Here is a 25,627-nt window from a genome sequence, read left to right on the forward strand (position 1 = left end):
GTCCCTCTTAAAACTTCCAAAAATTAAAGACTAAAAAAGACATAAAGTCACAAGCGATGAAAGAATGGAAGATGAGAGCACAGAGATATTTATTTTGGAGGATGAAAAGAAGAGGACAAGTTCTGACTCTACAGAGGAAAAAAGTCGAAAGAAATAAAGTGAGACAGGGCCCCAAACCTCAGAAGCATGGGGGAACAGAGGCACCAAGCAAGCACCTCTGAAGGCAGCAGAGGAAGAATGGAACTGAAAACCAGGGGGAAAGATGGGGTGCATTGGGAGACTGGGATTGACACATATACACCATTGCTGCTATGCATAAAATAGATAATAAGAACTGACTTTATAGCACAAGGAACTCTACTCAAAGCTCTGTAGTGACCTAAACGGGAAGGAAATCCATAAAAAAAAGAGGGTATATAAGTAAACGTATAAATTCCCTTTGCTGCACAGCACAAATACAACATTGTAAAGCAACTATACTCCAATAAAAATTAATTTTAAAAAAAGGAATTCGTTGTTAGTTTATTTAGGGAGCAATTAAAACATCAGATGATTTCTTCCAAGTCAATTCAGCAAGGAAACCACTTCAAATAAAGACTAGAGATTTACCCTCTGGGAAAACTGAACCAGAAAAGCCCTCAATTCTAGGACACAGAGCAAACTGAAGGCTGGAGTGAAGTATGGGACTGAATCAAGGGTATCAGGTCAGATACTCACAGTGTCCCAGCCCCCTTTCGTCACCCACCCTCCTTCCCAATATTCCTGGTCAGCCAGGAATAGACACCATCCTTCAACCTCCGGGTAAGAACAGAGAAACACCCCTACACTCGAGGAAAAAGAACAATAAGCAAGCCCCACACATATATACAGAGCTTCTGATTTTTGTACTTAAAAAAGGATGCTTTCCACTTTTGTGTAAAATATTTCTGTATACTACAGAATATTTCAGTTATGTTATAGAAGGGCAGAAAGTTTGTCTGTTCTGTCCCATTGATGTATCTCGGTACTCAGAATAAGGCCAAGCATATATTAATAAACACTTGAATGAATGAACTATATTTAAAATCTGTTGGATTTTCATGGAGACCCAAGCACCTCAAAAATGTTGTTATTTGTAGAGTATCATGTCCTATCCATCACTGACAAAGTCCCTAACATCACCACGCTTTGCAGCTAAAGTCTACTTCATTGCACTTCAATTTTCAACATAAAATTCACAATAGTCAACTTTTTTAAATGGCTGATATTAATTTTTCTTCTGTGGGAAGAATAAATGGCTTCTAGCATTTATATTTAATAGCATCTCCTATTTAATAGCGTCTCTTCTTAAATGAAAGCACAGGAGGTTTCACTTAGACGAGAGTGATTACAGACCACTGTAGGAATGAACTAGGTGCGCCCCCTAGTGGCTGGAAGAACTAACACTCCCCAAAGTACCTGACATGCTTGAGGAATCTGGTAAACACAGTCCTTCCAAAGCTGTAGATTTAGGGGGAAAAGACCCACCTGGCTGCAAAGATACAGCAGTGACTTCTCCCCACGTTTGTGCAGTAGCCAGAGAGAGGAACAGAGCAAGTGTCAGAGAGTGAGATGGGAACCGGTACATAGGGACAGTAACTGAACAACGAAAAATGGCATCCTGTGCTCCTCTTCTTCCCTCATAACTGCCTCCTTATTATGTCTCTATAATTCCCCCAGAACACAAATGCTCCTACACACCCACAGCAGTGCACACACACCCCACACATGCTGCAGTGCTAACATTTACTGAGACTGAAGCAAGGGTACCAAGGAAGTTTCACACTATTTGTCTAAATATTTAAAAGTTATTATCAAGCTAACAAACTGTTAAATATCTTCTACACTCCAACTGTGATAAATAGTCTCCATGGCAACAAAATTTTTAAAAATACATGTAAAGCTATAGTTTTCATGAGTGAAGATAGAAAAAGTACCAAAGGCAACCAAACTTAAACATCATAGTATTTCTGAGTATTCTGTGATGAAACAAAATTGTCCAGATGAGTATTGATAAAGATATCCCTAAGTCATGCATTTTAATTATTCTATAACATTTCATTTGCTCTTCCTATATTCCATAAAAAAACATGAATCATGTCGTTATAATTGATTGTTTCATAATTTGTTCTTTGGATAATAATGTCAAATTAAACTACTTTTCTTAACTCGTGCTTATTATCTTCAATTTGGAAAAACTTCACTCCATCAAAATAGTAAAAACAGGAATCATCAACAAAATTCTTGAGACAATACTTAGACATCGAAATGAATGATGAATTTTACACACCATGTTCAATCACTGAGGTGGGGTCACCTATGTTAAATATATTCTTATCATATAAAAGATTAGAAAATAGCCTAATTTGATTATCAAAATAAGTATGACTCATATATCTTTATCTATTGTCTCTGAAAGCAATATCTGGACCCTGATAGTATTTTTAAATTTCGCTCCTTTCCATTTTCTTAATGCAATGTGAAGAGAAAACTGAAAATAACAGTATGCAGCTCAATTTGTTTGCATCTCTCTTCACTAGAGTTTATACCTACAACCAAAACGGCCAGAAGATAGTCCCCAGGGGAAATGAGCACCAGGACTTTTTATGTGGTTCACATCAAGGCCTGGTTCATGGCAGTCATCCTGGCATGTACCTTCTCTGCTTGACGTGCACTTTTCATTTCTAGAAGTAGATTTCCAGACACCCAAATTTATTCTGCTCTCTCACGAAACTGGTAGCTTACCCAGGTTGACAAGTCCACAGTTGTTTCTGTTCAGAATATTAAAAGAACTGTGCCACCGGTCTCCAGAATTGATGTTGGGAAATGGTGCCATTCAGCTTCCAGCTCCCTTGTATGGGACCAATTTGGTTCTTATCAAAGCTTTTGGAACATTCTTTCCCCAGATATTTGTGTGGCTGTTTCTTCTTTCTCATTATCCAATTCTCTGCTGACCTCTTAAGGGACTGTTCATGATCAAAGAAGCCTCCACATGCCACCCACACATCACCCACGATTTTCATCAAATCTATGAAAATTTGATGAAAACTATTTTATTTTTATCAAAATAGTTAATGCTTCCTGATATTTTCTTTTGTTTATTTATGGCAGTGCTGGATTTTTGTTGCTGTGCGTGGGCTTTCTCTAGTTGCAGCAAGCAGCGGCTACTCTCGGTTGCTGTGCTCGGGCTTTTCACTAAGGTGGCGTCTCCTGTTGCAGAGCATTGTCTCTCGAGTGTGTGAGCTTCAGTAGTTGAGGCTCATGAGCTTTTACAGCATGGGCTGGGTAGTTGTGGCCCAGGGGCTTAGCTGCTCCCCAGCATGTGGGATCTTCTCTACCAGGGATCAAACGCATGTCTCCTGCACTGGCAGGCGGATTCTTAACCACTGCACCACCAGAGAAGTCCTCCTGATATTTTCTTGTGTATCCTTTTCTATATTGTCTATTTCTGCTGAATATAAGTTTCACAAGAATTTGTGTGCTTCTAAATCCCCAGTGCCTAGGATAGTGAGCAGGTACTCAATCAGTATTTATTAGATAAGTGAATGAAAGCCTATATATTAGCACTAGCACGAGAAGTAGAGATGTATGGACTTTTGATTGGTATTTCTAAGTTATGTAAAACAGGATCATGTCTAGGACCACATCTGTCAAAACGCTTGTACTGACCGCAAACGTGTCTTCTGACTATTATGAATTATAAATTAGGAGCCCTGGGACTTTAAAACTAAAGTAAAACTTTTGAACAGTTCAATGTTATTTGCCCTCAGAAAGCAGTGACCTTGGGCCAAATTACCTTCTTCCCCCTACAAAAATTAATATTTATTAAGAGTTAATGTTACTATCTTGATTCTAGTAGAGCAGTGACAAGATGAAGGTAATCCAGCAAGGCATATAGGAGTGCAAGCTCCAGCATCAGGTGGCCTCAGTTCTGATAGAAGCTTCATCATTAGGAGCTTTGTGTCCTTGGGCTTATTTAACCTCTCTAAGCCACAGTCTCCTAATTATAAGAGTGCTTGTCTCCTGGGCTGTTATGAGGATCAAATAAGATCATTTATCTAATGTTCTAGGTGTAGTCCTTGAACATTTAATAAATGTTAGCTTAAATTATTATAAGAAATTATCTATTTGAACATTTATATATTCTTTGCAAAGTCTTGCCTGAAAGCATCATTCATTAAGTTGCATGAAATAATTTCCTCTCTTAGCTTAGTGTTCACACAAAACTGCCTCTTGAAATACACTTGAGATTTTCCTTAATCAGGTGGGAAGAAGTATAAGACCAATCATGCTCTCTTTCCAGAAGGAAATTCAGGTCATCTGCACTAATAAAACCTCTTCCAAATATCTTTTTTCCTGCTTATTTTTCTCAGCTGACTTCCTTTTGATTTGATTTTTAATTGTCTTTTTTAATATTGTGTTTAACTTTGTAGCTTGTGGATCTGCCATTTATGAACTGACAGACCCTAGAGAGGTTATTTAGCATCTAATGCTCTACTTTCTTAATTTGTCAAATGAAATGGACACCGATGACAATAGCATCCCAGTCTCCTTTTATAATAACCTCTCATTTGCTGCATCCATACTCCCTTGGAGTCATACAAAGGGCCCAATCCTCTAAGCACTGAGATGAGTCTAAAAGTGAACATTAATTCAAGATGCACCAAGGAAACACCTGCCAGAAATTGCGTATTTAGGACTGAAAGAGGCAGGTCAATTCCATCTAGTAGCTGAAATTATAAAACATAAATCTCGGGAGTTGCTAGTGGCTATGTTTCCAATTTATGAAGAGGCCGGTCCACCATGAAAGAGAAGAATGACTCTAAAGAGAGAGGAGAAGGAGGGAGTCCTAATGATTCTAATGGTTCCGGGGCTGTAGCTTGGCTGTCCCTTTAGACAGCCCACTATCTTCCCAATAAATTCTCCTTTTTGCACACACCATTTGGGTATGAGGTCCAAATAGTTCTAACACAGAGAAAATAAACTCTCCTTTTAGTTCTAATAGTTATAACATGCAGTCCTAATACATAGAAAAGAATTCTACTTTTAATAGTTATTAAGGAAAATGAATGAGATAAAGTAAGTGCCTGGTGTATTGTGTATGTGTGTGTCCTCGGTAAAGCATGACTCTTTGAGACCCTATGGACCGTAGCCTACCAAGATCCCATCCATGCGATTTTCCAGCCAAGAATACTGGAAAGGGCTACCATTTCCTACTCCAGGGGATCTTCCCAACCCAGGGATCGAACCTACATCTCTTGTGTCTCCTGCATTGGCAGAAGAAATCTTTACTACTAGCTCCACCAGGCCTATTACCCGGCATATAATTCTTACTCAAGAAATGAAACTTATTAACATTATTTAGAAAATTGAAATACAAATAATTAATAAACACAATTTAAAATTTTTTTTAATTTTATGGCCACACTGTGTGGCATGTGAGACCTAAGATCTCTGACCAGGGATTGAACCCGTGTCCCCTGCATTGGAAGGGCAGAGTCTTAACCACTGGACCACAAAGGAAGTCCCTAAATGCAATTTTCTTAGTTTACAAGTCTTCTTTCAATTTCAAAATCACTCAAAAGGATTCTTTGGTTTGGGATCTTGAAAGAATTGCAAAATAAGAGAAATGCTCTGAATTAATTTTGCTACACATTATTGTGTAAATCTAAGTAGTTCTTACATAGTTAAACAGTCTTCAGTTCAGTTCAGTTCAGTCGCTCAGTCGTGTCCGACTCTTTGCGACCCCATGAATCACAGCACACCAGGCCTCCCTGTCCATCACCAACTCCCGGAGTTCACAGAGAATAGTAAAGCCTCTGACCCAGAAACTCACAATTTCATGCTTAATTCATGTGTTTGTAGTAAATACATGGAGGGAAAGTGGGAAAAGTAACAGACTTGGATTCTACTTTTCCCACACATACAGGAAAAAGCCTGACACATTTAAATGGGCAAAATACTAATGTAGCTGCATGCACAGCAGACTTCACAGAGGGTAAGCGATGCGGTAGAGAGAATGACAATACCTGGAGAGATACCACACTGACATTATCGAAAGGGATGTGTCCATTAGGCTCTGTGACAGCTGGATTTGCATAACATGTCACACCATTGATGGCAGGTAATGCTTTAGGTTGATGAGTTTTTTCTTGAGGAGGGCCAAAGTCATTATTTCCAAAGTGGGTGTGATCATTCTACAGGGAAAAACAAGAGAGGAAAATGTTATAAGAAGAAACAAAGATTGCTCATGCAGGCAAGAAAATTTAATGGTTTTTATCTATAAGAGAAAAATGTAGTATAATCTTTTTAGATTAAAATTTTTTTTCTCCCTTTAAATGTATCATTTATTAGATTCTGTTGTGGGTTGTTTTTTTTCATGTTTTAGAGTACATATACCTTCTGATGTTAATGAATATGAGAGGAAACAAATTATGTGCATCTGTTATTGGACATTAAATTGTTAGTATTTACTCCAAATTCTACAATAAGAATCAACTGTTTCTCTTATACTTATCAATATATTGATTCTTTTCTTTCTGCTCATATTCAGAAGTCTAATAACTGAACTGTTCACATAATTGTAAGAATAAAATTCCTGCCTTTACATGCCTATATAAAGTAACTTTAGAGGGTAAAACATCAAACATTTAAAATAAAGTCCATTTACCTGACCATACGTCTTCAATAACATCTTTAGTGTTCTTTCAAAAAAGAAAAGGATGTAAAATCCGCCAAACACAGCAACTGCCTTCTCAACATAGTTGTTAACTTTAGGATTGAATCCAAATGCCTAAGGCAGAAAAAAAGGCTTACGGTTAAGATCAAATAATTTAATTTAATTCAGTATATAATTTTCACCACAGTTCTAAGTCCATCCTTCACATCCAAAATTTACCTGCCAAAAATCTGAAATTTGAATAATCAAACTATAAGAGATGGCATCGAAGTCTTATAACCAGAGGAAGCTCTATTAAATAAAGCCCCCAGAGTAACTTATAGTTTCCTAGCTATAAAATCTTCAGCAATATTGGCCTAAAAAAGTAAACTTTTCATAGTAAAAAAGCAGTACTGATTCCTCTATTTATAAGATAACATTAGATATAGGTCATAAAGACAAATGAGATATTGATTACCCACTTTTCCTAAAAGTAATATATTTTCCCCTCATATCCAGAGTCAAATTTTTAAAGCAAATATGGCAGCTCACTTGGATTACTATTTTCACAAGAGATCTTCTTGAATGTAGAGGATCCTAGTAAGTCCTACAGAGATAAATTAAGAACTGAGCTGCAGAATAAAGAAGAAAAAATTTAAGATACCAGGCACACATACACACACACACACAGACATACATACACACATACAATGATAATGAAATAATGCATCATTTAAAGAACATAGGGCAAAAGCAAGAGTTTGAAATTATAGAGCCAAGAAGTTCTAAGCAGACAAGAATTACAAACTTAGAAGACACCTGGTTTCTTATTCTACATTTGTCCCTGCGGGAGAGACCTCATGTCACATCTTCATTTCAGTAGCTTCTCTGGACCTATTTATACAGTGCAAAAAATGACATAAAATACCTGCTCCATATACCTAACACAGAGGGTATGAAACTAAAATAACAAAGGGAAAGTAATTTTGCCACAAAAGGAATAATTATGTAAATTGGGGTTATTATTAAACAATAGATTCTTTAGTGTTTACATAATTCTCTGAGCACATCCATCCATAATTCCCTAATTACCACAGAAAGGCAAAAAAAATATCTTTAAGTGCTACTGAAGAAGTGTCTTATTTTCCTAGTAGACATTTTTATGTATTATTACATTTTCAATAAAAGAGAAAACTTCAAAATCATAAAGGTACAATCCTCAGTTCACATACAATATCAGTTTAATTTAATTTGACCCACAAATCAGATGAGTTAATATATATGTTATATTAAATATGGTCCATGTATAATATTACATGTAATGTTTTTATTCAGAAAGTCTGAACTATAATCCTGGCTTTGTTACTGATTATAAGTGATTTAATCTCCTTGGATTTTAATTTTTGCAATTGAGGGTTTGAAGTACATGTTCTCCTAGGTCCCTTCTAGATATAATAGTAATACTATGACTTTAAGAAGTTACATCCCCACTTTCATATAGTTATAATTTTCTAAAACTTATGAGCTGAAGGTGGTAGTATTTTCTCTCTGTTTGGAGCTCCACCTTTGTATGTACACGGGCTGGAGTAATATCATCTATGTGTGTATGGATTTCTCTAGTTCTCCTTTGTGGCTCCTTCCTATTAATGTCTTTCTTTCCTTCCCATCTCTTTTCCTCTAGTCATTCTCCTCCCTCTGCCTCTCTTCCCTATATGACCACATTATAGATTTGAAGTAAAACGTATATATCATGTGCTGATCAACTCTGGGCAATGGCATCGGTAACACATTTCATTAAAGGAAAAAGTAAGCTGCTATTTATTTATCGGCCCTCAATTGATTTTTTTTCCACAGTCAAAAAAAAAAAGAAATGAAAAGGTTTGTCAACCTTTTTCTAATATGTCCTCTGATCTTCCACAGCGGTTGTAAATATATGAAGGAATTTTGTTGTATATGTTTAGTAAATTAGATACTGTGTGCTCTCCATAAATAAATAAATAACAAGTACAGAAAATCAAATTTGCTGAATGTGCGACAGAATGGAGTTGTTAAGGCCCTCCAAGGTGTCCCGGGGCTGTCTGAGCACGTCCTGGTGGCTAGCCACCCAGAAGATGAATTTTCTCCCTGACACTGACTTCCCCAGAGTTTGGGACAAGCTTTTCCATTTGCTGTGATTCAGCTTTTTATTATCCAAAACACTATAAACCAGACCATAAACTGCTGCAAGAATTATGGAGGTTTAAAATGTACAAAGTGGTGAAACATTTAAAAGCAACAATTATTCACAGAAATAAACAGCCCAACCTCCTTACCTCTGGTATAAGTTGGAAAATTGCATTTGAAAATAAAGTCCCGATGGCCAGCCCCACAAAATAGGTCAGAATCTTAGGGAAATAAGATTTCTTTATCAATGGAGTCAAAACCAATCCGAGGAGAGATGCCAGATTAATAACTGTCACTGACAGGAATCCATATCCCCAAACTGTGGGTGAGAGGGAAGGAGTGGAAATTAATTAGCACAAAGGAGCAAACGACATCTTACTGTACATTAAGCCTGAAATGTGTTTCTTCTTTAAAGGCTTTTCAAGAAGATATGGGGGGGGGGTGAGTGCAAGATAGGGGTGGAGATGGGTGGGAGTGGTTAGCTTCAAGATGACCAAAGTTGCTGACACTGAGCTGGTCATAATCACTGTCTGCAGGCGCCTGTGGACAGCCCCTCCTCGGGAGAGGTAGCAGCTCAGCCCCCCGCCCGGGCCTCCAGGGAGCCCCAGTGTACTGAGCACTCAGGAAGGGAGCATACGGCAGCGGGGGAGGGTGCATACCTTGCACAACTCACCCTACCGGGCTCAAAGGTGAAAATATGCTACACACATAGATGGGGGTGCATTCTTCATATCTCCATCCCCAGAGCAAGGCACCCTAGTGATGCTTAATAAGTATTACTTAGAATGAAATGATTGGATGGCATCCCAAGGTCTTTAGCCAATGGTATGCATGACCTTTGGGCCTCAATATCTCCTCGGTTATCCTAGAGGAGATGGAAGACAAAATGGGAATGTGAGGAACAGCCTGTGTGAACTGTGCAGGTGCCAGGGTAGGACAAGCTGAGACACAAGTTAGCCCCTGGAACTGTCTGACACTGGCTTTGCCCATGGCCTCACTCACGGCATGCAAAGGACAGTGTGAAAGATTAGAAAGCTGCCTCTGAATTGTCACTTCTTTAAAATGTCCAGAAAGCATTTTTAAATGTTGGGGTGTTTTTTTTTTGTTGACACTATCATTGGGGTACATGTTGGCGAGTGCTTGTCATGTGCCATGTACCATGCTAACTGACTGCTGCTAAGTCACTTCAGTCGTGTCCAACTCTGTGCGACCCCATAGACGGCAGCCCACCGGGCTCCCCCATCCCTGGGATTCTCCAGGCAAGAACACTGGAGTGGGTTGCCATTCTCCAATGCATGAAAGTGAAAAGTGAAAGGGAAGTTGCTCAGTCGTGTCCGACTCCTAGCGACCCCATGGATTGCAGCCTAACAGGCTCCTCCGTCAATGGGATTCTCCAAGCAAGAGTACTGGAGTGGGGTGCCATTGCCTTCTCCGATTACCTCCTTAATGCAGTTGAAAAAACCAAGGCACGTGGAGTTCATTTGAATTTATTTAAGTTGCCCGAGTCATGTGAATAGAATAAGAGATTTCAAACCCAGTCCAGTCCCAGGACCCACATTGCTTAGCAATATGCTTTATTACTCCTTAGAGGTGATCTGATTTTTAAAAAGCCCGAGACTCAACAAAACAGTGAACATTTTATATTGTGCTTCCTGCATACAGGATTGCTCACCATTACTCTAATGACTCTAACTACAAATAAATAGTCCTAGCAAACGGAGCCTAGAATGTAGATCAAAACGGTGGTTTCTGCCAACAAGGGGTTTGGACCATTGGCTTGGGGAGGCTAGCAAGAACACATATACACAAAGAAAAACAAGGTAGCTTGGGCTGAGCACCATATGAAGAGGGCAGATAATAAATGTTACAATGTTACCACAAAGATCATCACAGCACCCACCATGCCTTTATCTTCCACAGATACTTTCCTATCAGTCCCAGACTCCTGACCATCCCTAGAGTTATCTCACCAGACTCCGAAGATCCACCTTGTTCCCATTTGTTACCTTATCGCCTTATGCAATACTACCCACGCCCCTCAGCACTTCCACTTAGAGACAGTTTTCAACCCCACCTCTTCCTCCAGAGTATAATCTGTGTGTGTAGCCCTTAGCACAAACATCCTTCTATCCCATCACTCGCCTACATGTGTTCATTCTTTCAATAAATATTTATAATCTAATCAGGTAGACAAGATATATACACATTGAAACTAAAATCAAAAAATAAAAATGCAAAGAATTTTTTGAGTATCAAACAGAGGCAAAGCCACTATGCGTATTAAACTCATCAGCTTCCCCCTGAGATATCCTATTCCACTACCCTTGTCCACTGTTTCTATAAACAGCAGAAGCATCAGGATCAATTTCAATTTCTCACTCCCCACAGTCAATTCCAAACACAATTAGCAACCAAACTCAATCAGTTCTGCTTGAGATATTTCACTCATTTCTCCATCCCATCGCCTGTGCCTGGAGTTCAGGCTCCCGTCATCTCCCAGTCTTCATCGGCTGCCTTATAACAGCCTTCCTCTGGTCTTCCTCTCCCTACTTGACACAGCCACCAAACTCATTATCTGAAAACACGATTCTGATCACCTAGTGTTCCTATTTGCAACTGCCCTTCATATAAACTGCCACACAACCTCGACAGTATTGTTTATTTACCCCCTTATCAACACGGCTTTCATGGAGACACAATGTTTTCCATATACAGAATATCTTTGCACTGTGGTTCTTTACCTAGAAACACCTTTCTGTCCTCATTGCCTGACAAACTCACACACGGCTCTCCACACCAATGATAAGACCTCCTCTCCTCCATGAAGCCTTTCTGGCTCCTCTGGGCAGCAATCTCTTCCTCATCAAGTTCCCACAGCTCTTTGAAGATATCTGGGGCATTTGCCATTTCTTGCATGCCACTATCATTTTATCATTTATATATTTGTCTGCTTCCCAGGTGGCACTAGTGGTAAAGAACCCACCTGCCAATGCAGGAGACCTAAGAGACACAGGATCAATCCCTGGGTCAGGAAGATCCCCTGGAGGAGGGCATGGCAACCCATTCCAGTATCCTTGCCTGGAGAATCCCATGGACAGAGGAGCGTGGAGGGCTACAGCCCATGGGGTCACAACGAGTCGGACATGACTGAAGCGACTTAGCACACATGTATGCATATTTGTCTACCAATTATAAGATTTTCAAGGACAGGGGCTATGTTTTATTCATCCTCAGAGCCCAGAATGTTGCCCAGCAAATAGCACACATACCTTGATGAATTAATGAATGCCATATTTTCAAGGCACAGCCTAGAACCCTGTCAAAAAAATACCAGTTCATTTGCTGGTCCAATGTTTCTAACCTTCCTTACTCTCACTGTGCACATTTATTGGAACCACCTGGGGAACGGTGGGAGTGTGTACCATTACACTCCAGGCTCACAGCATAGCTTTCCCTTCATGTTGTTAGGGCATTACTCAAGGGGAAAAAAGATCCATTCATCCACTCAACTTGAGCACCAAAGAACGAATTAATATCAAAATATTCCTTGAACCTTTCCATCTACACATGGGACTCCCTTTAATGATCTGTTTCAGAGAAAATCCTTTCTCTCTGCTTCTCAGTGAGCTCTGAAGGATTATTAACACATTTTCAAGGAATATTAGTAACAACAGCTAACATTTACTGAATGCCCATGATGTGATAAGACTATTCTAAGAATATCATCTTTTCAAACTCATTTAGTTCTTTTATTTCATAGAGTTTTTAAAAGGATAAATTAAACCATTTAACCCATTCCCTAATGTCTTAAATAAATGTAGTTGTTGTTTTTTTTAATTTAATAAGTAGACATGATATAAATTTTAGTCCATCTGGCTCACTGTTACACAACAAAACAGGAGTCAGGAGCCCGGGGCTCTCACCCCACCTTAGCTATTGTACCTGAAGGAAGCCATTTAACCCCACTGGAGCACAGACTTATGTCATCAGCTGTATTACAGAGTTGGACAATGTGATTTTCAGGGATACTATTAAGGGTAAGATACTATTATTCTTATCTGTTATTTGAATTGAAAGGCATTCTGTAACTAAAAAAAAAAAAAAATGAGGCAACTTTAGACCATTAACTTACTGCTAAAATATAATTAATCTCCTAGAGAATTTGATTTACCATCAGTTTATTGCACTCATCAATATGAGTTTGTAAAGCACATGAAAGGCAATTGCAAAATTACAAAAAAAATAAATGAGGTCTCAGATTATGTGAAACTCTTTTATCAGCTCACTGAAATATCAAGGTAAATGTACTCATAAAATCCTGGTATCATGACTCTCAGTTCAGTTCAGTTGCTCAGTCGTGTCCAACTCTCTGAGAACCCATGGACTGCAGCACATCAGGCCTCCCTGTCCATCACCAACTCCTGGAGTTCACTCAAACTCATGTCCATAGAGTCAGTGATGCCATCCAACCATCTCACCCTCTGCCGTCCCCTTTTCCTCCCACCGTCAATCTTTCCCAGCTTCAGGGTCTTTACAAATGAGTCATGACTCTTTGGCTTGCTTTTATTTTGGTTTTTCATTCCCTTGAATGAGCTCAAAATTGTCTCTGTATTAAGTAAACTGTTATATCAAGAATCCAGGGCATTTCATTATTTAAAAAATCATTTCTTTGTTAGAAAAGAATAGTCTTACATGGGGGCCAAGGAATGGAGTCAACCTCTGAGCACGTGTGTAAGAAGAGTGAAGGCACATTCTTCCTATTTTCTGCCAGGCACTGTTCTAGGTACTTGCATATGTTAACTCATTTACTATTTCCAACAATTCTATAAGGAAAGTACTATTACTATCTCCATTTTACAGATGAAGCACAGAGACAGGCTGTGTAATCTTGAGCAAATGATTTTGAACTGTGTCTCAGTTTCCTAGGCTGTAGAATGGGAATAGCTGTTCCTTCATCATTTACTTGTCCAAAGATGAATTAACATATAAAAGAATTTGGAAAAGTGGCTGTTATAGTAAGCACTACATAAAAGTTGGCTATGATCATTATTTTTGCCTTCATTGTTATCCCTGTTACTCATATATATACAAAGGAATCCAAAAGTTGGTAAAAATAGGCACTTGCTTTGTTGAGGCTTCCCTTTTCTTCTCCATTTTTACTCTATGCGCTCTATCTCTATGTTCTCTATCTATATCCGCATTAGATGTGCTCACTCAGACCAGTGGCTCCAAGGACCACTAGGATGACAAATCTCCAGCCTCAGCCTGGTCTCTGGATGTGCGTATCCACTGTCTACTGGACATCGCCCCTTGTGGGTCTACATCAACGGCTCACACCAGTCACATCAAAAATACACTCACCCCTCGCTTCCTCCACAACAAAGTGCTCCTCCCCAGTCTTGTCCACCCCAGGATACAGGTGCAACCATTTATACAGTTTCTCTGGCTCAAATTTCATTCATCTTTCCCTCTCACACATCCAGTGCAGAGGGCAAACCACATTAGCACCATCTCCAAAGTCCACCCTGAGTGCTCACATGCTTTGCCGATCAGTCATCCGACTCTGTGACCTCATGGACTGGGATGTTTTCCTGGTGAGAATACTTGAGTGGGCTGACACTTCCTCCTCCAGGGGAGCTTGACGACCTAGGGATCGAACCCATGTCTCCTGGGTCCCTGCGTTGCAGGCCAATTCTTTACTGCCGAGCCATCGAGTCATTGGGGAAGCCTCACGGAAATCCATCCTGAATCTGACCGTATCTCCTCACTTCTCCTCTCCCACCTTAGATCAAGCCCTCATCAGGCTAAGCCCCCTACCCCTGATCCATTTCCTTGCTTCTACTCTTGCCCCATAACAACTTATTCTTCAAACTGCAAGTAGAATAATCTTTTACAAATCCAAATAAAATCATATCACCCTCTTGTTTAGAACCCTACAGTGTCTTCATACCACATTCAGAACTAAATTCAGTTTACCACACCCTACAGGCCCTCCCTATCTGGCCCCTGGCTACCATCTCTTTCTACTCTGCTTCCTGCTCACTGTGCCCAGACATGCATGCTTTCTCACTGATGTATAAGCACATGCCAAGATCATCCCCAAGCTTATGCTGGTATTCCCTGGACCAAGAATTCTGTCCCCTAGAGAAGATCTAGCCATGGCCCTCTCCCTCCCCTCAGTAATCCTTAATGAACAGAAAATAAAGGAACAAAACAAAAGAGAATTAAAATACTCACGTGGGGCAGGTAACAATCGGAGAATACCATGAAACTATAGACTTAACAAACAGCCCCTCAACAGTTGGTTTATCTCACTCATGAAAGAATTCCTCCACACATTTAATTAAGTATATGAACTATATAGTACGAATACACTTGCTTATATTTTAAATGTTCTTTACAATTGTTTTTTAATGCAATAATCTATGGCAACACTACTATAGGCACTTAAAATAGTCAGTGGCATTTTCTTTCATTTTTGAAAATCAAAGCAGTAATAACTCAGTATCTTAAGATTTAATTTAGAATCATACTAGCCCCCTTTTCCCTTTACTGACAGTGACAGATAAATTGACAGGTTTTAAAATAATATGATAAGCACAAGGTAACGGAAAAGGATCAGTTATGACCCAAATAGTGAATGCAAATGGTGTAATGTGCCATCCAATGTACACGGCATAAAACATATATTGTTTAAAACTAGACCAAAATTTATAAAATTTTCAATTGGTACCAAGTAAAACTTTGACTCCATAAATAGAAGAGCATAACTTTTGAGGCATAAATAAGTTCTAGTCATGCTTACTCTGAAAGATTTCCAGAATATAAGTTGGTTTTTGTTTTGTTTAAAAAAGGGATTCTGTGTAGATTGATTCAGAGCAAGTATCTTGATTTCATTTCAGACTAGCCCCCAGATTTTTCCAACAAATGAGAAAAAAACTTCCAACATACCCTCTGAAAGACTGGGTTTTGTTTTGTGTTTGAGCCTTTCCTTGCAAGGGTGAAAGTTCAGTTGCTGTAAGACTGCTGGACAGATGACAGAGAAGTTTGAGCTGGTGATCTGTGTAACATTTGAAAAGCCATGAAGGGAAAAGATCTCTTCAGCTGATAAACACTGAAACAGAAGAAACAAAGTAAACATATATGTGTCAGCACAGCAAAAGTCTGCAGCAAAGATATCATAAAGAGATACAAAGTATTTTCTCTAGACATTCAACATTATTGTTTATACACAGTTCAGTTCAGTTGCTCAGTCGCCTCCGACTCTTTGCGACCCCATGAATCGCAGCACACCAGGCCTCCCTGTCCATCACCAACTCCCGGAGTTCACTCAGACTCACGTCCATTGAGTCAGTGATGCCATCCAGCCATCTCATCCTCTGTCATCCCCTTCTCCTCCTGCCCCCAATCCCTCCCAGCATCAGAGTCTTTTCCAATGAGTCAACTCTTCACATGACGTGGCCAAAGTACTGGAGCTTCAGCTTTAGCATCATTCCTTCCGAAGAAATCCCAGGGCTGATCTCCTTCAGAATGGACTGGTTGGATCTCCTTGCAGTCCAAGGGACTCTCAAGAGTCTTCTCCAGCACCACAGTTCAAAACAAGCCTACTGTAAAAATGTATAGACCTCTATAATTGTGAAGCAAATCATACCTCTTTAATGCTAGAAACTAGAAAAATGGCCAAAAAATTTTTTCTTGATCAACAGCCTATCTATAGCAGCCAAAATATAAGTTTGGAGATTTCCAGGATTCTAAAAATATTAACAGTGAACCAATTCGCACAAAGAGGTCTAAAACAACTTTATATCCTCAGTCTTCCATCTCTGTTTTATTTTGGTTCAAATAGGTATTTCATGGTGGCTACTGAAGTGGCTCAGAATAGCATTTCTTATAGACAAACACACCTGGTTCCCTTATAATTTCATGATTAAGAAATTCATCCATCCTAGACTAAAATAATAAGAATCTTAATATGTAAAAGTTGTTTGAAAACAGATCTTTAGAACAAATCATTGTTTGCTAAAATATCTATTATTCTCAGTGATGGTGGGTAGCTTTTCTGTATCATAGAAAGTTTTGAAAATGGCGCAAGGCTGTTTAGAAATTCATTTAACTATTAATAAGGAATAGAGCCTGCATTAGAAAAAAATTCTCTTCAGAAATAACTTTTTTAAAGTGTCAGTTTACTCAGGTATATTTTAACTGTAAACTTTCTTCTATATACTTGGATTATTAAGATGAATATAAAAGAAATTAAATGTGTTACTACTGCTAATAAATGTTGTAAGAATTACAGAGCATTAAAAATACCCATTCACTCAAATAAAAAAACTATATCTCTAATAAGTGCAAAGAACATTTCTTCACATACTTCAGCCAATATTTAAGCCCCACTAAGACTTTAGCTTTGCTCTCTGGACTGGATTGTGTCCTCCCCAAATATATATGTGGAAGCCCTTTGTTGTTGTTGTTTAGTCCCTCAGTCATGTCCAACTCTTTGCAACCCTATGGACTGCAACCCACCAGGCTCCTCTGTCCATGGGATTTTCCAGGCAAGCGTACTGGAGTGGGTTGCCATTTCCTACTCCAGAGGATCTTCCCAACCCAAGGATTGAACCAGTCTCTCAGGGTCTCCTGCACTGCAGGTGAATTCATTACCACTGAGCCACTGGGGAAGCCCTACTGAAGTCCTAACCCTCTACAAAATGTACGAAGTTGCCAAAGGCTAAGACTTCAATTGCCTTAAAGAAAATGCACATTCAGACAACTGTTAATGTTGAAAAATGTACCTAAAGTTATTCTTTATTCAAGCCAAACTCTCCTTTGGGTTTATGACAGTGAGAACTGTGTGCCATCCCTAGAAGAGGTGACAATACACTCGATGCTCTGTTAACAGTCTTTCCTAAGGTCAAGAATAGGGGATAATGAACTAATGGAGGGAAAAAATAGCTTGATGGCCAACTGGGGGAGAGAAAGTGGGTATAGTTTACTCATTACCATGAAGACACCTAGCAGTATAATTGCAAGGCTCAAACATTACAGAGTCCAGGGAACTCCCTGGCAGTCCTGTGGTTAGGATTCCACACTTTCAATTGCCTAGGGCCTGGTTTCAATCCCTCTTTAGGGAACTAAGATTTGGCAAGCTACAAGGCCCGGCCAAAAGCAAAAAAAAATACAGAGTCCATGTGGCTCAATTGCCTCATTGCATGATTCCAGAAATAAATAGGTCTAGAAGTAGAAACACAAAGCTGCACTGTTTCCCTGCAAGGAAATGCCTCCAAAATAGGAGGAAAAGGGGAAGCTGTGCATAGATAATGTGCAAAGTCTTCTCAGAATTCACAATCTAAGACTTCCTAAAACTTGATGACTGCTAAACAGTTCCTTTTAGACTCTAATGTGACGCATTCATGGGTCAGGAAATCCACTTAACAACATCAGAGTCAGCATTTTGTAAGCAAGTAAAAAACAATATCATAGAAACTGTAGATCATATCACATAAAACAAGAATAAGTATTGCTTAGTCAAACTTTTGCTTCAGTTACACTTTATACATACCAGACACATGGATACTGAACTGCAATATAAAGTTCATTTATTACTATAAATGGCAGTCAAGAGTTTTAAAGTCACTATCCTTATGGATGCCAGACTGTCCATTATAAATCATTAAAGACACTAAAAAAATGCAGTCAAGAATATAAATCAATATTGTATGATAGCTGAAAGTCTTGATGATCTGTGCTAAAAGAACAAAAAGGTAGTGAAACAACAAAACTCAAGCTTTGCTTTATGATTTTAGAATGAGGATTACTAACAGTGTGACAAAACTGAATTAATGGCAGGCCTGCTTCATTTAAAGTGGCTATCTATTTCAGAAAACAAACAGTGACTGCCAGAAAAGGGGATAAAGTAGGTGTAGGGGATTAAGAGATACAAACCTCCAGTTATAAAATAAATAAGCCATAGGGTTGTAATATACAGCATAAGGAACACGGTCAATAATATTGTCATAATTTTATGTGGGGATAGATGGTTACTACTTATCACTTCATAATGCCTGCAAATTTCTAATCACCAAAACTAACATAATTACATTAACATAATCTAATATAATCTAACATAATCTAACTACCTAAAACTAGCATAATATTGTATGTCAACTATATTTTCATTTTAAAAAATAAAAACAAAGGAGTTATGAGTGAAAATTAATTGATTTAGTTTAATTAAATATTAGGTTGGTGCAAAAAGTAATTGCAGTTTTTGCACTGTTGAAATTTGACATTTGATACTGGATACATTCTTAAATAAATGTGGTTATGTTATATAACATTTTAATGCACATTTCTCAGTTTATGTTTTTTTTGCCAATGACTTATGGCCTGCTGTTTATTTTGTATTTATTTTAGACTATGGAAATAATGTTAGACAAAAAACAAATTCAAGTCATTTTCTTCTTCGAGTTCAAAAATGAGTGATAAAGCAGCAGAGACAACTCGCAACATTACCAAGGCATTTGGCCCAGGAACTGCTAATGAACACACAGTGCAGTGGTGGTTCAAGAAGTTTTGCAAACGAGATGAAAGCCTGGGAGATGAGGAGCACAGCAGCCGGCCATCAGAAGCTGATGACCACCAACTGAAAGCAATCATCAAAGCTGATCCTCTTACAACTATACAAGAAGCTGCCAAAAAACTCAATGTTGACCATTCTATAGTCATTTGACATTTGACGCTAACTGGAAAGGTGAAAAAGCTCGATAAGTGGATGCCTCACGAGCTGTCTGAAAATCAAAAAAATCATCATTTTGAAGTGTCATCTTCTCATATTCTATGCAACAACAGCAAACCATTTCTCGATCAGACTCTGACATGCAATGAAAAGTGGATTGTGTGTGATAATCAGTGACAACCAGCTTATGGTTGGATGAAGAAGAAGCTCCAAAGCACTTCCCAAAGCCAAACTTGCACCAAAAGAAGGTCATGGTCACTGGTGGTCTGCTACTCATCTGACCCACTACAGCTTTCTGAATCCTGGTGAAACCATTACATCCGAGAAGTATGCTCAGCAAATAAATGAGACGCACCAAAAACTGTAACGCATGCAGCCAACATTGATCAACAGAAAGGGCCCGATTCTTCTCTATGACAACATCTGACCATACATTGTACAACCAACGCTTCAAAAGTTGAACGAATTGGGCTACGAAGTTTTGCCTCATCTGCCATATTCACCTGACCTCTGGCCAACCGACTACCACTTCTTCCAGCATCTCTACAACTTTTTGCAGAGAAGACGCTTCCACAAACAGCAGGAGGCAGAATATGTTTTCCAAGAGTTGGTCAAATCCCAGAGCATGGATTTTTATGCTATAGGAATAAACAAACTTATTTCTCATTGGCAAAAATGTGTTGGTTGAATGATTCTTGATTAATAAAGATGTATTTGAGCCTAGTTATAGTGATTTAAAATTCACAGTCCAAAACTGCAATTACGTTTGCACCAACCTAATAGCTACCAGCAAGTGGAATGCAAACAGCTGTATACTGCACCTTATTTGGTTTTAAACAACACTGATTTTTATTGTGCTTTGAAATAACAAAGTTGAACCTGACACAAAGAAAGCAGTAGTCTAAGAAAGGGCAGTGCTTTCCAGAGCAGAGATAAACAGGATGAGCGCCCAGGGCCTGGACAGAACAGAGTGACAACAGAACCGGCAGAACCATTAAGGAAGTTCAAACGTCCTCTCAAACACACCCCTTCTCCTCCAAAATAAACAATGAATGAACTATAAAACTGGTGTGACCAACAGGCGCTCCTCAGAAAACAGCTCAGGGTGATTAACCTGAAGAGTATCTGCTTCCGTGTGCTTTCACGGGCTCCTTCACATTTCCGTACTGGCTGTTCTTTCCACCTATTTGCTCTTACAACACTGCTCTTCTCAAGACTGCCACTCTGAGGTCTGCTGTGGCATTTTGAGCTTTGTGCAAAAAAAGCTGCAGACTGCAACCAGCAGCCGTGCTAAGGTACAGTGGGCTGGGGACTTTTTCCTAAAGGTGTCTTCTACATGTTGAGTTAAACTCCTACCTGCATTAAGATGATCTCAAAGGGGTCTTATACACACAAAGTACCAAATAAGTGGTAGAGGTCAGGGGATTTAGATTCATCTCCTTAATGAGACCCCAAATTACATTCAAAATCATTTTAGCAGATAGTCCCATACATTTCTTCTTCTGCTTCCTCCTCTCCACCTTCCACCAGTGAACTGAATAGTAAGAAGTTTTGTTTCTCTTCCAGACATATCTTTGTAGGGATTCTGGGGACCGGTCCAAAGAGAGGACAAGGGAAGGTTGAATGATTAGGGCAAGTTCCTCCCTCAACATTTCATACAGTGGAAATCTGCTTATACTAAGTGCCAAGGAATTAGGCAAGACTTAAGATTACACAGCTCAGATAAATAAACAGACTCCTTGACTAAACTTCAGTCAGGTTCTTCTAAGTCCTCTGGACTTCCCTGTAGCTCAAACGGTAAAGAATCTGCCTGAGAGGCAGGAGACCAGCGTTGGGGTTCCTCTGGAGAAGGGAATGGCAATCTACTCCAGTATTCTTGCCTAGAGAATTCCATGGACAGAGAAGCCTGGCGGGCTACAGTCCGTGGGGTGGCAAAGAGTTGGACATGACTAAGTGACTCACACAATCCACCCAGTCTAAGTCCTCTAGGCTGCAGCTTTGCATCCATCCTTGTATGGCTGGCGCTGCCCAGTTTTAGCAAGAATGCTGCTAAATATGTTTACAGAGAATCCCCTGTCCTTACCATGCGACATTATCCGAATATCCTCAATATCTGGTGAAATTCCTCCTTCCTCACCCTGATATCTGATTAACCTGGCTTCAGCAGAAATCCTGTTGGGTCTGTTTGGTCAAAATCCCTCTCTGCCTCTGATGTCTCCTCTGTAGTTTCCCATCCACTGATCCCCATGCTGCTCCTTGGCTATAAATCTCCACTTGTCTATGATGTATTCAGAACTGAGAAGAATACTGTTCTATACTGAGGTACTTTTTCCCTATTCCAATAGTTCTTGAATAAAATCTGTTTTTATTACCTTACTATCAGACTTTTTTTTTAACAATACCAAACTATGTATAATAACTGTACTACACATCACAGAAATTCTTTCCTTTACTCAACAAGCATTTATTGCTTCATAAAATCTGGGTATTACAGTGATGGGAGAAGCTGAAGGTGGAGGGACGCTGGAGGGTGACAAAAAAAAAATGGCACAAAGAAAAATAAGTCATCATACTTCCCATCAGGAAACTTAAATAATCTCAGCAGCAATAAATCAGATACACCAGTATCTCTAAAACCAGAGAGAAAATGATTAATGATAAAGAACTATGAGAGTTCATACAAAGCAGAAATAATATAGTCAAAAATAGAGGAAATAGTCAAAAACAACTCTGAGGTCAGAACTCCAGGAAAGTAGAAATAGAATGTTGTTACTTGTGGGATTAAAGAACCTAGGAAAAGAAAAGAATCAGAAGGGTGGTGCCAAGTTTCATTTTAGACATTTAAAGTTGCAATGCCTATTTGTGGGACACCAAATGGAAACGATGAATGAGTTTTCTCTGGGAAATTTAGAGGCCAGAGATCAAGATGTGACTGTCTTCTGTAGAGAGGTAACAGCTAAGTGGGACTAGAGGAGATCATCACAGAGAGAGTACAGAAAGGAGAGAAAAGCTTTGAGAATATATATATGATTTGTGCAAAAGCAGGAAAGGAAGTCTGTGAATAAGATAGAGCAGTTCAGTTCAGTCACTCAGTCGTGTCCAACTCTTTACAAGCCCATGGACTGCAGCACACCAGGCCTCCCTGTCCATCCCGGAGTTTACTCAAACTCATGTCCACTGAGTTGGTGATGCCATCCAACCATCTCATCCTCTTTAGTCCCCTGAGTCTCCTCCTGCCTTCAATCTTTCCCAGCATCAGGGTCTTTTCAAATGAGTCAGTTCTTCACATCAGGTGGCCAAAGTATTGGAGTTTCAGCTTCAGCATCAGTCCTTCTAATGATTATTCAGGACTGATTTCTTTACAATGGACTGGTTGGATCTCCTTGCAGTCCAAGGGACTCTCAAGAGTCTTCTCCAACACCACAGTTCAAAAGCATCACTTCTTCGGTGCTCAGCCTTCTTTATAGTCCAATTCTCACATCCATACATGACTACTGGAAAAACCATAGCTTTGACTAGCTGGACCTTTGTTGGCAAAGTACTGTCTCTGCTTTTTAATATGCTGTCTAGGTTGGTCATAACTTTTCTTCCAAGGAGCAAGCATCTTTTAATTTCATGGCTGCAGTCACCATCTACAGTGATTTTGGAGCCCAAAAAAGTAAAGCCTGTCACTGTTTTTCCACTGTTCCTACAGTGGAAACAGTGCAAGTGGAAGACAGAGCAAGATAAGCCCAAAACACAAGAAATAATTAAGGCCAGTGAATTGCTGTTGCCTGTCTGAGATCCCTTCTCCATTATCCAGGAACAGCTCACCTGCCTGGGATGAGAGCCTCCCTCCACATGATGTAGCTGTGACTGACCAGGGAACATAGGACCCAGACTTGTCCACTCTCTGGTGGAGCCACTGCAGAAATTTTCTTCCACTAGGATTGCTATGGTGGCAAAGTGGCCAAAGGGACCCTCAGACTGCCTATGGGTCCCTTTGGCCACTTTCCCATTACATGAATGAAGGTGAACTAATAAGCAGAGAAAGGCAGGTATCCAATACGAGCACTAGTCTCCTGGATACATCTGCGCCTAAAGCTGGTTCTGCCCCCCTTGACTTTTTGGTTACCTAAGTCAATGAATTTCTTTTTTGACTTAAGCTAATTTCACTTAAGTTTCTTTTACTTACAAATGAAAGACTCCTAATTGATACTCAAAGTAATTATTTAAAAGACACTTTGGGGACTTCCCTGGCGATCCAGCTGTTAAGACTCTGAACTTCCACTGCAGGGGGCACGGGTTTGATCCCTGGTTGGGGAACTACGATCCCATGTACTTTAGAATGTGGCCAAAAAAAGAGATAAAAATCAATGCAAAAAAAAATCCATGATGAACAAAAAAAGTCAAAAACAAAAGATACTTTTAAAGCTAGCAAAGGAAAGCTCCTGGTACATCAGAACCTGACTGAAAGCGCAAAAAAAAAAAAAAAGCTTCTCCATCCTTCTTCCTTTTCCCAACACATGGGTTCTCCTCTCTACTTGGCTGTTTAGTCAAACGGCATCCACTAAATAATACAAAGCAATAGGACTATCTGATCCTGCACACATTAAGCCTAGGCTTTCACACTACACCAAAAATGAAACATCATCCCATTCAGGAGTCACCCCAGAGGTGGTTTCAGATTCTGTTTTGCACAGACTGTGATTCTGTGGAAGCTGAGCAGCTCACATTCTGAACAAGGACCCTGCTATAGGAGCAGCTAAGCTCTCAAATCAAGGAGAGTAAGGGCCTCCTAACACATTTAGACTCAGTGATCATCAAAACTAGAATGCAACATCAAGTTTAGTCAGTTTTTCCAGGCTGTCAAGTAACTGAGCCACACAAACTTTAAATTTCATTACAAAGTCCCAAAGGGAGCCAGAGGTAGAACTGGAGTTAGAATTCAAGTCTGAAAGAGCCCTATCCACCTTCTTTTCTCTTAGCATCCTGCCCTGTTCTGTGACAGCTGTTGTTTTTCGTAAGAACTACAGCTAGTCTTCCGGAATTTGCCATATATACAGCTGAGAGGAAAGTCGTGTAATCTATCTCCCCGTTCCCCAGATGAATGACAGGTCTCTTGTTCTCTGAAGAGATGCCACAGGTAAGAGGCTGAATAAGAAAAAAAAAAAAAAAAAAGAGGCTGAATAAGAATCCATGCAAACTCTGAATCTATTCTGCTCTCATAAAAGCCATTTCCACTTCTCCCTCACTTTCATTTATTCATTCATCAGTCACAGGTTGATCAAACTCCTCTGGGCCAAGCATTCTGGTAGGTGCTGAGAATAAGACATGGTTCCATCTTCAATAAGCTCACCATTCAGTAAACAAAACATAGATATGGATAACAATGGGCTTCCCTGGTGGCTCAGACAGTAAAGAATATGCCTGCAGTGTAGGAGAGCTGTGTTCGATCCCTAGGTTGGGAAGATGCCCTGGAGAAGGGAATGGCAACCCACTCCAGTATTCTTGCCTGGAGAATTCCATGGACAGATGAGCCTGACAGGGTACAGTCCATGGGATCGCAGAGTCGGAGACGACTGTGTGACTAACACTTTCACTTTCACAGATAACTATAACAAGTAATTGCTCTAAATTGATATAATAATAAAGACACATGCAAAGTTTCATGAGGGAAGAGGTCAGGGAAGGCTTCTTGGAGGAGGAGATATATGTGCTGTATCTGAAATGTCAGTTCAATGCTTCTGATGGCTGGAAGATAAGACTGGGTCAAAAAAACTCACCTAAAGCAGAACTCAGTAATGTAAATAACTATGTGATTACTTGACAAATGAATTTTATAAAGAATAGTTATTATAGGAATTCTGGCCAGTACATAAAAACTATATGGGAGACTAAAAAACTATCCCAGGAGACTAGTGCTCATATATGCTTAAGATAAATGTATAATCTATTTTAATCCCCACATCAACTATCATACTAAAGTAGATTTTAAGAGAAATCTGGGATACAGAAATCATGTCTTAGAAAGGTAAATTGTCCAATATTAAACAACTTAAAATTCAAACCAATAC

General features: G+C 39.4%; 1 protein-coding gene across 2 annotated transcripts in view; it reads right to left on the minus strand.

The window, feature by feature from the left end:
• The window catches only part of SLC39A8 (solute carrier family 39 member 8), an 83,673-nt gene that overhangs the window by 36,174 nt on the left and 21,872 nt on the right, over window positions 1–25,627 (minus strand). For both annotated transcript variants that reach the window (XM_055587814.1, XM_055587815.1), the window contains exons 3-6: window positions 15,791–15,953; window positions 8,989–9,158; window positions 6,689–6,811; window positions 6,048–6,215 (exon numbers count right to left, since the gene is read on the minus strand). In XM_055587814.1, coding sequence (XP_055443789.1) covers window positions 6,048–6,215; window positions 6,689–6,811; window positions 8,989–9,158; window positions 15,791–15,953 — 624 coding nt within the window. The remainder of the gene's footprint in view (window positions 1–6,047; window positions 6,216–6,688; window positions 6,812–8,988; window positions 9,159–15,790; window positions 15,954–25,627) is intronic.

This window comes from Bubalus kerabau, chromosome 7 (genome assembly GCF_029407905.1).
Source record: "Bubalus kerabau isolate K-KA32 ecotype Philippines breed swamp buffalo chromosome 7, PCC_UOA_SB_1v2, whole genome shotgun sequence".
Classification (NCBI taxonomy): domain Eukaryota; kingdom Metazoa; phylum Chordata; class Mammalia; order Artiodactyla; family Bovidae; genus Bubalus; species Bubalus kerabau.